Consider the following 13,275-nt stretch of genomic DNA (forward strand, 5'->3'; position numbering starts at 1 on the left):
GTGGTAAAAAGGATGGGGAAAATGCCAAACCTATACTTACCTACATTGAAAGGCGTAACGCAGAACACATAGAAACTCAAAGTGAAAACAACAGGTTGCCTTTAACTTTTGTAAAGGCAGTTATTAGCAAATCAGCTAATGACTTGTTATCACTGTATACCTCAAGAGTACCACAGTACTACAGCGGCAACAGATATAGCTAAACTAAAAACACTTAAAAACATATAAAATACTTAGCCTACATATCTGCAGTACCGAAAAAAATAATCTGCACAGCTTAATATAAAATCCTTCCAAATTTTGTCAAATTATGATTCGCACTACGCAAAAAACAAAAGTCTTTGTAAAATGCTTTGGATTTTACGTCCATTTTGGGACACCCCTTTTTTTTTGCATACCCTTGATAAAATGCTGTAAAATTTTCAGGACTCAAGGCACAAAATAAAAAAAAATCCCCATCTCCGTTCATCCCAACTATAACTACAGAGTGGCTACTGTGTGTATATATTTATACATATATGTGCAGCCACACCAAAATACATGAATTATTCATTGCCCTGTGAAGTGTTGGAGTTTGTTCGGGGAGTTTTGGGATGAACCTGTGTAATATATATATATATTCCCTTGGATGTTCTGCTTATGAGTCGATAAATATCATGTGTGTTTAGTATAAGGTCTTATATATCCAATAGACATATAGTTGCTTTGGGAATTTTTCTTCAATATGTTTCAGTTATAGACATGAAAATGCTGCAAAGTTTTGTGAAACTGAGGCATTGGTACTTCATGTAATTTTTACATTTGTATTAGTATCTACATATTTTTTAACATTAAAGCTATGTGTCACTCATAAATAACAAAAGTTTCCGGGAACAAAAAGTTGGTTCTCTGGGGTAAGTCTCTTGTATTCAGTTAAGAAGATTTGCCATAAAGCATACTCATTCAATTGGCCAAAGCTAGTAAGTGCTTATGGCTTAAAACAATGATTCAGAATAACAAAAGTTATTTATTGCATAGTAGTGTGTGCTCAATTGACCGTGAATATGCACATTATAATAGTATTATAGTAATCATACTGTTGGAAAACAGAGAGTTATACAGATATTAAAAACAAGAAAGAATGCAGACGTTTTTGATCCTTTTAAGCAGTAAATATGGCAGGCCATCATCAGTACAAATTATTGAAACAGCATCCAATATAGTTCAGTACACTAGAACCCCAATGCTCTGAGTTTGTGATAGGGAAAACAAAATAGTTTTATGGTTCTTACAACAGTAGAGATTCTTCAACAATTGCATGATTATAAATAAGTGAAAACATTTATATAGATGCAGAGCAATTGAATGCATGTCCACTGCATGTCTGAATTGATGACCAAATCAATGGGAAGCCATGTTTACACATATTGAAATAAACATTTATCTGCAGTCAGTTTATATTATATATAGCTAATATTTCCCAATGTGATTTTTAACCTGCATCATTTAGGAGGAAGCCATCACCTTCTGATGAGTGAGGTTTCGCATGTTCTTCATGAGAGCGGTCATGAAGTCACAATGTTGCTGAAGTCTGGAAATATCATGATCTCAGGTATATGAAGTCTTTTAGCATGGACATTGCATTGTACTGTGTGTGAAGATGCGTAGTATTTCTGTGATAACTGTAACACCTTCCAACATTTTACATTCTTCGTCTTTTTCTTTCCCTTCCACACAGAAAAAGATTTAACAAAGGGAGAATACTCATTTTCTGTATGTATTTCGTATGAAGTATCTGCTATCCGCTAGGTTGTGTGTTATGAAATCACACCAACTTTGTATCTTTGTGACAGCTCATGAAAATCTCAAACATATCCTGTGGTAGGCCTGTGTCATAAAGCTTGTGGTGGCTAAATTCTTTGAATCTGACTATTCACATCATCAAAGTCATACATCAGAATAAACAATGCATCAAAACATATATTCCTATTGTAAATTACTCATTGTTTAATGTCATAAGACATTAATTTCACACAATGAAACCAATCAAAATTAAACAGTCATTGACTATTTTTCAATATGTTTAAAAAATATATGCAACATAAACAAAACGCTGTTCTTGATTACAAAATTCTTTGACATCCAATAATCAATAATCAATTACAGAGACGTACATTAAACAAAGAAACATCATTCATACCCATGTATGACACTAATTCTTTAGAAATTTAGATATCAATTTTCAAAATTCATGAGAAATCTTCGATTACACCACTTCTTCACTAATATGCTACCTTTGTCTGATACGATGTAGTCTGATTCATGTACTCAAATTGAGACACTGTACAAAAAGATTAAACCTCGGAGTACGTACATGGCACCGACGTCGCACAAACGTTTGGACACGTTTGAAACTATGGTCAAACAAGACATCTCCAAATTGAACTTGCACCTAAAACCAGATCCAATTTATCGAGGAATGAAGAATGGATAATGCACCAACTAGCCAAGAAACAGCACTTATCATTTCAATCAGCAGATAAAGGGGATGCGCTAGTTGTGATGGATACTAGTTTCTATGAACAAAAGGTCGCCAAGCATCTGCAGGACACGAATATTATTATTATTATTAGCGGGTTTGTAAAGCGCTTGAATCAACTCCCTGGGGAAGTATCTCGGCGCTGCAGAAGCACCTGTGGTAAAAAAGGAATACATACGCTAAATTGGAGACAGACCCCACCCATGAAATTATGGTGACTTTAGACCAGATGGTAGACAAAGCCTTGGATAGAACTGGATCTCAACCCACACTTTCAATTTACTGGATTTCAACCCACACCATCAATTTTCTAAAGGTTCAACATCCCAGATGTCCTCGCCTATACATGCTACCGAAAGTTCATAAAATCGTATATGATCCTCCTTTCAGACCCATCGTGTCTGGTTGTGGCTCAGCTTTTGAGCCATTGGGACAGTACATGTATTACTTACTGCAATCTTTCGTGTAGAATTGGAAATCAGACATTAAAGACATTACCCATTTTCTACAACTTCTCAACAAGCTGGACATCCACTAGTGTGAACAATGGCTGTTGTGTTCCATTGATGTAACATCTTTGTACACATCCATGCCACTGCAAGCGGGCATGGATGCATGTGAGTGGGCTCTGCTTCAGCTTCCTGCGATTGAAGCCAACAAAGTGTTCATTCTTGAACTTCTACAATTTTGCTTATAACATAGCTACCTTGTATGGAAAGAACAGTTCTATTCACAAGTAAGCGGAATATCTATGAGTATTTCTGGGGCACCATTTTACTCAGACATTTTTATGTCTAAATTTGAGCAAGATTATATATTTGCTGACTCAGAATCATTCAATCAATCAATCAAGTAATTTGTAAAGCGCGCTACCTACCCGCTAGGGTCTCAAGGCGCTGGGGGGGGGGGCGGGGGTAGCTGCAGTCAGTGGTTGAAGACCCAGGTCTTGAGCAGTCTTCTGAATGCCGGGATGTCTGTAGTCTGTCGTAGGTTTTGGCGGAGCGGTGGGAGAAGGGTCTGCCCCCGGAGGTGGTTCTGTGGATGCGCGGGATGGCGGCCAGTGAAAGGTCAGCGGAGCAGAGTTTCCTGTTGGGTGCGTAGAAGGAGAGTCTGCTGTTGAGGTAGGCCGGACCGGTCTTGTGGAGTGCTTTGTGTGCGTGGATCATGAGTTTGAAGGTGATTCTTTTGTCGACGGGGAGACAATGCAGGTCTTTCAGGTGGGGAGTGATGTGATCTCTGTGAGGGACGTCTAGGACCAGGCGTGCGGAGGTGTTTCTGGATTCTTTGGAGTCTGCTGATGAGTTTGGCCGGGGCTCCGGCGCAGAGGGCGTTTCCGTAGTCGAGTCGGCTGCTGATGAGGGCGTGGGTGACTGTTTTCCGAGTGTTCGTTGGGATCCATCTGTAGAGCATACGGAGGGTAAGGAAGCATGAGGAGGAGACCGCGTTGACTTGGTACGTCATGCTGAGCAAGGAGTCGAGGATGATCCCTAGGTTGCGTGAGTGGTTGGTCGGTGTCGGGGGGGGTTCCCAGGGAAGGAGGCCACCAGGAGTCGTCCCACGCCGATGGGTTGGGCCCAAGGATGAGGATCTCCGTCTTGTCCGAGTTCAGCTTGAGCCGGCTTGCCTCCATCCAGTCGGCGACATCCTTCATCCCCTGGTGCAGGTTGGATTTGGCGATGAGGGGGTCCTTGGTGAGGGAGAGGATCAGCTGGGTGTCGTCGGCGTAGGAGATTATGTTGAGGTCGTGTAGTCTGGCGATGCGGGCGAGGGGGGCCATGTAGACGTTGAACAGCGTCGGGCTGAGGGAAGATCCATGAGGGACGCCACAGATGGTTTTGGTGGTTCCGGATTGGAACGGGGGGAGGAGGACTCTCTTGGTTCTGCCGGTGAGGAAGGAGGCGGTCCAGTCCAGGGCCTTGTCTCGGATCCCTGCGTCGTAGAGGCGTGTGCGGAGAGTGTGGTGGCAGACGGAGTTGAAAGCGGCAGAGAGGTCCAGGAGAATGAGGGCTGCTGTCTCACCGTTGTCGAGGAGGATTCTGATGTCGTCTGTGGCGGCGATGAGGGCGGTTTCAGTGCTGTGGTTGCTGCGAAAGTCCAAGATGTTGTTGTCTTCTAGGTAGCGGGTGAGGTGGGTGTTGACGGTCTTTTCAATGACTTTCGCTGGGAACGGAAGCAGGGAGATGGGCCGGAAATTCTTGAGGTTGCTCGGGTCTGCCTTGGGTTTCTTCAGGAGGGCGTTGATCTCGGCGTGCTTCCAGCTCTCAGGGAAAGTGGCGGTTTCGAAGGAGAGGTTGATGATGTTGCACAGGTGGGGTGCGATGAGGCTGTTGGCTTTGTTGGCGATGTGGTGGGAGAGAGGGCCCGAAGGGGCGCCTGAGTGGATGGTGCTCATGGTCTCGATTATGTCTTCGGTGCGCACCTTGGTCCATGTGGTCAGAAGGTCGTGGTCGGTGGGGTTGGGTGTGGTTGTCGTGGTGGGGTGCGTTGGGTTGATCTGAGTGTTGAAGCTGTTGTGGATGTTGGTGATCTTGTGGAGGACGAAAGTGGCGAGGGTGTCGCACAGAGCTTGCGACGGCGGGATGTCATTGGTGCAGGAGCTGGGTTTGGAGAATTCTTTCACGATGTTGAAGAGCTCTTTGCTGTTGTGGGTGTTGTTGTCGAGGCGGTCTGTGAATGAGGTTCATTTGGTTGTTCTGATGAGTTGGTGATGGTTGCGGATGGCGTCTTTGTGGACTGCGTGGTTGGCGGGTGTTCTGTCACTGAGCCAGATGTTTTCAAGTTTCCGGCAGCGCGCTTGGAGGCCAGGAGCATTCCAACCTGATTTTCTATGGAAGATTCATTGATGGTATCTTTTTAATTTGGAACAAGTCTCAAGCCAAACTGGAACTTACGATCCAAGAAATGAATCAAGGGAGTGCTTGATTTCAACTCACACACACCATGAGCAAGACAAGCTTGTCTTTCCTGTATGTATTGATTTCCAAAGGGTTGACCAATTTGGAAACAACTGTTTTCAAGAAGGAGACTGACAGGAATAACTTATCATTATTCTTAAGCTTCCATCCCCCGAGTCTCATTCATAATCTTCCATTCTCACAGACGTTGAGAATTAAAAGGATCACATCTACACAAGAAGCTTTGACTGTTGCGAATGAAATTCAAAATAGTGTTAATTGCTACAATGTCATGTTAGGCAACACTGTCACTCGCCCACAGTCCAGCAAGCCCCTCAAGCTCAGATATTCAGGGAATTGCAATTTTCCAATATAATCTATTGCATAAAGTGTCCGGGCAGCGTAATGTACGTAGGCAAGACAGAACGCAAAATCAAAACCAGAATCACTGAAACATAAGAGCACGGTTAGGACAAAGAACATCAAATCCAATTTAGCTTCACACTGGCTTAATCACCATCATATCTTCGCACAACTGAGATATACCATTTTGGAAACTATACAGATCAGTGCAGACAGAGATAATTCGAGATTGAGATCGCTACGTGAGGTTTGGTGGGTAAAACTGTTTAATACTATGACCCCTCGTGGTCTGAATGATAAAATGGACATTATTTGTTTCCTATAGTACATATCACAAGTGATTTTGTGCAAAGCACAGTCACCTCTTATGAGCTGCATTCATCACGCAGTGTTCTTATTTGTGCAATCATGTTGTTTTATGTATAATAATTTTATATGTTTTGCTTTGGCTCAATCATCATCGCAGGACAGTGATTGTTATGTATCTTTCATTGTGTCAGAGTGCTGGCTCGGCTATTTCGAACTCCTACACACAAATTCATGGCAATACGATTCATTGAAGTATGATTTGGGTGCATGATTTTCTGTTAAGTATATTCACATATCACAGTGGGTGTAGGATTTCTTCAGGTATAATACGGACCTACTTGGATTCTTGGCACCGTATTATATTCTTTCATTCTGGTTGTGCATTTCAATTACATTATTTTCAGATACAGATTTGTTCATGTGATTCCATACTTTGCCAGTTGTGAGTGTGTTTTCACAACATCGGTCATCTTCATACATAGATTCGTTCATGTGAATCTGGCAATTGCTAGCTGCGCAACACAGTGCCACATGCATTGCATGGGGGTTTACACTCCAACACCATTTTTAAAAAAAAAGAATTTTAAGACCTTTATTGCACATTATCATCCGAACACAGCTTAGGGCCTACAACCTCTGGGGCCGGCCACGATCACTCCAGTATTACATCTACAATGGAAAGATTACACAGCCGTTTAGCCGTTATCCCTGGGGCCCGGCGGCAAATGAAACATACTGTGCTTAATGCCGCTGTTATCACCAACTGACATTACATAGGTCTGTATTTTAACTGTAGAACCAAACTGTTCAATAAGGCAAAGGCACAAACAGAAAGGACACAAAGCGATCCCTGAAGGTAATTAGACATACATTCACAATTATATTGTCGTTAACATAAGAGATGCATTCCAGAACCGTCCCTAGCACCTCTACCTCCTGTAATGACCGGGCGGTTTCCAAAGCCGCCAGGCCTGTCACCATTTACAGCCATGGTATAACTTCAACCCTCAATCTGACAGACACTCATCCTAGTACTCCCGCGGTGGTTCACAAATATTTCCCCTGTACCTGTTCCATGCCCCCCAGACCAGACCCCATTTCTTGGGGCAACCCCTCTGGATAAACACCGCCTTCTCAGCCACCATTGCCTCATCCATGTCGCTGCACCATTCTCTCAGTGTGGGCAACACAGGCGAGCCCCACAGCTTAGCCACATTGCGCTTTGCAACCATCAGGCCCAACATGACCCAGTCCAGCTGTCTATGGGTTAAGTCCACTGCCTCCCATATGTTCAGTAAACAGCAGCGCGGGTCGGGCAGCAGGGAGGTAGCCATAGTCTGGGAGATAGTACGCATCACTGCTGTCCAGTACCTTGCCAATTGCCCACAATCCCAAATGGTGTGATAGAACGTCCCTCTCTCTCCGCATCCACGGAGACAGAAATCGTGTTCAGTTTTCCCTATCTTGTGCAGGACCGTCCTGGTGTAGTATGTGCGGTGCAGTATTTTCAGCTGCACCAGCTTAAGCCTGGAAGGAATTGCAGACTCGCGCGGAGACGACAGAGCCTCCTGCCACTCCGAGTCGTCAAGGTCACCAATATCCGCCACCCAGTTGGAACGCAGTTTGGACAGCATGTCGGGGAGATTGTTAACTAATTTCCGGTATGTGTAGGAGGTGGCTTTTTGGGACATATGTTCAGTTAGCAATCTGTCTTCTAGAGGGGTAGATTCCTGCAAATTCGTCCCTTCCGGAATGGATGCCCTCAGCGCATGCCGTATCTGCATGTACCTGAAATGTTCGGACCTAGCCATACCGTATTTGGACTGTAGAAAATCAAAATCTACGACCTTGTGGTTTTTCCAGATGTCCCCCACCACGGAAATGCCTATGGCGTCCCATGCCTTGAAACCCTTGGTGTTGCCCATGTAACCCAACCTGTACGAGTCCCACAGGGGTGTCATCTGTGTTATAATGTTCGCACACTGAAGATGTCTGTGTGCCTTATACCAGATTTGAATCGTGTGGCGGGTCGGGCCTCTTAGTTCGGGCGGGATGGCTCGGCTATAAAGGTTTCTCAACAGGCCCCTGGATTCAAAATTCTGCCTGTCCGCCAAGTAGGCGGGTTCCGTTTGCGAGGCGTGCAACCAATAGTTGATCTGTTTAAGGTGGGCGGCCCAGTAATAGAGTTTCAATACTAGGGAGCGCTATACCCCCATCGTACCAGTCTTTCACCAGCTTGTTCTGTGCAATGCGAGCTGGTTTCCCGTCCCAAAGCAAAGTAGAAACCGTCGCTGCGATGGCCTTAAAATAGGAGGGGGGGTACTGGGAATGGCGAGTTTTCAAGGAGGTACAAAAAACGGGGCAGTGCCATCATTTTAAACAAGGCAGCCTTGCCCAATAGAGTGAGAGGAAGGGAGCGCCACACCTTGACATCTCTAGTAAACCGGTCCAGGGGGGTTTCAAATTTAAGGCGTGGAATTCGTCCGAGTCAGGAGTGACGTAAACTCCAAGATATTTAAAAGGGGTGGTAGTGTAACTCAACAGACAGTCCCTCGGTAGGGGGGGGGGCAGCCAGTAAGAATGAATAGAACTGATTTCGACCAGTTAATTCTATAGCCCGATACTCTCCCAAACTTCTCGCAAACATTGAGCAGTTCCGGGATCGATTTCTTCGGGGAGGTGAGATAGAGCAGGACATCATCCGCGTAGAGCGATATCCGATCTTCCCACGTTGGTGACCACCGGATACCCTTAATGGATGGCTCCCATCGGACCCAAATCGCCAGCGGCTCCAGGACTAGTGTAAATAGCAGAGGGGATAACGGGCAACACTGCCTCGTCCCACGCCCGAGCGGGAAGTCCCTGGAGATGTGGCCATTAGCCGCCACCTGAGCCAAGGGACTGGTGTAGAGCAGTCGGACCCATGCGCAGAACTGTGGGCCAAAGCCCATGTGACGAAGCACAGCGAACAGGTAAGGCCACTCCACGGTGTCAAACGCCATAGTGGCGTCCAGGGAAAGCAATACCGCCGGCTCCTGTATATAATCTCGGCGAGCCAAAACCGCTTGTAAACGTCGCAAATTATGTGAGGTATTACGATTTTGCATAAAGCCGGACTGATCTGGGTGCACCAGAGTGGCAAGGTGGGGGGTCAACCGCTGCGCTAATAATTTGGCTAGGATTTTTGGCTCCGCATTTAGCAGGGAGATGGGGCGGTAAGAAGTACACTCCTCCGATGCCTTACCAGGTTTGTGGATCGGGATGATTGTGGCCAGACGTTGATCTTTCGGCAGCATTCCTACCTCCAAGCTGTCCTTGAACATGTTAAGGAGGTGGGGGGCTGTCGTCTGGGCTGTGTGTTTGTACAGTTCCACCGGGAGACCGTTGGGTCCCAGTGCTTTTCCAGACGCCAGTGCATCAGTCGCTTCTCGCACCTCCTCCATGGTAATATCAGCCTCCAGCAAAAGCGCTGCCTCAGGTGAGAGACAGGGGATCGCCAGATCCTTAATGTAATCGTAAGCCTCCTCCGCCGAGTACCTCGCCTGGGGAGCGTATATCGCCTCGAAGTGATCAGCCAGCAGGTCAACTATGACAACGGGGTCAGAGGTCGCACCTCCGTCAGGCAACGCCAATTGTGCAATGACCCTGCCCGCCCTTTCTTTTTTATCGAGCCAAGCCAGCATCTTTCCTGCCTTGTCGCCCAGCTCGTAAACCCTGTGTCGGGTGGCCTGAATCGAGGACCTAACCAACTCCTTCTGATATGCCATCCACTCTATTCGACACAGCCGGACCGCCTGGGCAGCTCCCCGAGATGGATGGGATTCCTGTCTAGCAATGGCAATTGCAAGGGCCTCCTCAAGGGTGCTAAGTTCTTGCTGCTGCGTCCTCCTATGGGCCGTTACGGATGCAATCGCTTGCCCCCGCAACACCGTTTTAAACGCTTCCCACAGGGTACTCCGAGAGTCAACCGAGCCCGCGTTCTCCTGGAAGTAGTGCTCAGCCGTAGCAGAGAGGGATTTTTTCAATGGGGCGTTCTGCAGATAGCTCGCATGAACCGGAAACACACGGTACCTATGGGAGCGGTGGTTCGTGTATGTGAGTCGTAGCGGGGAGTGGTCGGAGATCCCCCTGGGACAGATGTCCACCTCCTCCACCCCGCATAGTCCCTCCCCTGACATTAAAATGTGATCAATCCGTGAGAGGCAATTATGTGTCGCTGAGTAATAGGTATAGTGTCTGTCATAGGGGTGCTTGTATCGCCGTCAGTCCCAGGGCATCCAACAGACCGGCGAGTCGCCCGCCTCCCCGCATCGTCGCAGCATGTGGGTGTCTATCAAGCTCATGATCCACCACGTCATTAAAGTCGCCCCCCAAAACCAGTGTCGCCGTCGGTAAGGCCAGTAGAAAGGAAGCAAGGGCAGTGTGAGCCGCGGCCTGTAGGCCAGGCGGAATGTAGACGGATACAAAATTAAAGAGTTGCCCCTCCCACTGTACCGTCACAGCTGCGAAGCGGCCCTGAGTATCTATCTTAGTCTGCTGACATATCATTGGGAAGTTTTTCCGTATAAGGATCCCAGTCCCCCTAGAGCCTGAGGAGAAGTCCGCATGAGTAATGAATTTATACCCCCATCTATCCATCGCTCTAGAGGCCGTGCCCACAAGATGGGTCTCCTGCAGCATGACTATCGCGGGTTTACAGCGTTTCAAATATTGTAACACCAGGCCTCGCTTCACCTTATCGCCCAACCCCCTAACATTCCACGTGAGGGCCGTCAGTGTTGGCGAACGGGAGGGACGTGTCATGTGGAGCTCAGGTGTAGCCATGACGTGTGTCGCCATCGAGCAGGGTGTGGAACCCCCCACAAGTCAGGAAGGAACGATCCCAGCAGAGCACCATCGCCAATTAAAGTGTTACCTTCACGCAGTGCAGTGTATCTCGTGTTGTGCCATGGAAAACTACAATAAAACACAATAACCAAAACCAAAACAACCAACAAACCCCCCCCCCACCCTCCTCCCTGCCTCCCTGCTGCACGGGTCGAAAACCGCCCGCCTCCCCCAATTTAGCAGAGCGCCTTGTCCCAACCCAACCCATTGTACTTGCTTGTCGGGGATATGAAGCTCTGCAATCCGAAGGCAGCCCCATTCAACCTCATCCGCCCAACACTGAGCGGGGACCAAGAGTTCTCAGTCAGTGTGCTGCACATGTCTGCCGGCACTCACTCCTCCGGATGCTCTCCCTCCTCCAGACCCGTTTCCGCAAACAGGTCCTGAGTATGGCCCTGGGACGCCGCTTGGTCCGACTGATTCAGTGTTCCTCGACCGCGTTGACCTCTGCCGTCCCGCCTAGGTGCCTCCACACGTCTCCACCCGTCCAGCCAGTCCCTCGCCGCCTCTGGTGTATCGAAGAACCACGCCTTGTGATTGTCCACGACTCTGAGTCTCGCCGGGAATAACATGGAGTATGGGATGTCCTTGGCCCGCAAGCTTTTTTTGATGTCGATAAAAGTCTTTCGTCGTCGGGCCACCTCAGCTGTGTAATCAGGGAAGAAAGCTATAGTGGAGTTCAGTACCTTGATAGGGGCGGAATTCCTGGCAGTTTGAAGTATGGCATCTCTATCCCTGAAATTAAAGAGTCTTGCTAACACCGGCCGCGGCGCCGCTCCTGGTTTCGGCGTCCCCCCGGGGATCCTATGCGCCCTTTCGACTGAAAAGAAACGGGAGAGACCCTTCGGCTGCAATTTCGTCGTGATTAAGTCTTCCACATACAAATCCATCGTGCGTTTGCCCTCCGACTCCGGAATTCCTAAGATGCGGACGTTGTTCCTCCGCGACCTCCCTTCTTGATCGTCCAGGCGTTCTTGCAGCTTCTTGGTGACCGCTTCCAGGCGTTCAGTGGCCAACTGCAGTTCAGAAGTGTCCTCCACTAACGATTTAGTGACCACTTCCACCTGGGCCACACGCTCCGTCATTTTGTGGAAATCCGCCCTCAGTAGTCCAACATCAGTAGAGATCGCTCCCACTGTCGCCTGCACACTCGTCAGCATTTTCATTAGATCCTCCAATGTGACTCGCTTGGTGCCATCACCGTCTGGACTCTTGCCCGCGGAGGGGCGACCCTCTGATTGATGCGTGGCAGTTTTGTCGAAGGCGTACTTCTCCAGCTTCGCCTGCGCCGCAGCATTCCTGGGACCTCTGTTTGCCATTGCGCCCGGTAGTAATAACGTCGGGGGCAGCCCCACGGCACGGTCGTTCCGCCTCAGTAACAAGATGGCGTCTCCCGCCAAAGCTCCACCACCGCACAAGGTGTGCAGGTCAACAGCGTCAGTGGGCAGTAAGCAGCGTGCAGCCCGACTTTCACCTCCTCACAGGGAAATCCGCAGGACCCCCTACCTCACACTCCTCGGCAGTACTCGCCGACCTCTTGCCTAATAGTAGCACCGCTGACTCACACTGCGCACCACAGGGCGCAGATCGGAAAAGCAGCGGCCACGGAGGCTGATGACGTGCCCCTGAATATGGATGATCGCCGGTTCCTGTGGCACAGGAGCAAGTGCGGCCGCCTCCGCGCACCGCTCCAGGGGTCCGCTGGTACAATATTTGGCAATGCAGCCGCTGGCCGATGTGGGGGCCGGCGGCACCCCTGTGTTCCGCCCGCCCAGCCGGTCAGATGGGCTCTCCACCTCAGTGCGTGTCACCAGGGACCAAACAGTCTGGAACACGTGGGCACTTGAAAGCTTTACTTGTGCAACCCAACCAGTTCAGCAAGCAGTATATTCACTTGATTAATGCAGCCAGGCAAGGCGCATGGCCGCGTCCCACTATCTTCCTCCGGGTGTCGCGTTGTCCATAAAGCAGTTGCAGGCTCTCCGCGAGGTATCTCGTCCTCAGAGCAGTGTGGGTGTGCAGCAAGATTACCCAGCGGTAAAGCCGCGGCCGGTATGGTGCGTCTCCGCCTGAGGGCTAAACTATCTCCGGTGCGTTCCACTGCCGTCGGCGGCCCCTTCCGGCCAGGTCCTCCGTTCCCGCACACGCGGCGGGGCCCCTCCTGAACCGTTGGATCTCCACCGGCTATTCTCGCCCGATTTTGACCGGGGTAGCGTCAGCAGGCGCCGCTCATCTCCCGCACTCCGGTTCCGCGTCTGAAGGTACACTAGTGCCGGATGATCAGCCGGATTATTGACAAAGGAG

At 48.7% G+C, this 13,275-nt stretch overlaps 1 protein-coding gene across 1 annotated transcript in view; it reads left to right on the plus strand.

The window, feature by feature from the left end:
- Nucleotides 1-13,275, plus strand: part of LOC144817970 (UDP-glucuronosyltransferase 3A1-like) — a 604,136-nt gene that overhangs the window by 93,626 nt on the left and 497,235 nt on the right. The window contains exon 2 of the mRNA XM_078674946.1: nucleotides 1,490-1,591. Coding sequence (XP_078531072.1) covers nucleotides 1,490-1,591 — 102 coding nt within the window. The remainder of the gene's footprint in view (nucleotides 1-1,489; nucleotides 1,592-13,275) is intronic.

Source organism: Lissotriton helveticus, chromosome 2_1, assembly GCF_964261635.1.
Source record: "Lissotriton helveticus chromosome 2_1, aLisHel1.1, whole genome shotgun sequence".
Lineage (NCBI taxonomy): Eukaryota > Metazoa > Chordata > Amphibia > Caudata > Salamandridae > Lissotriton > Lissotriton helveticus.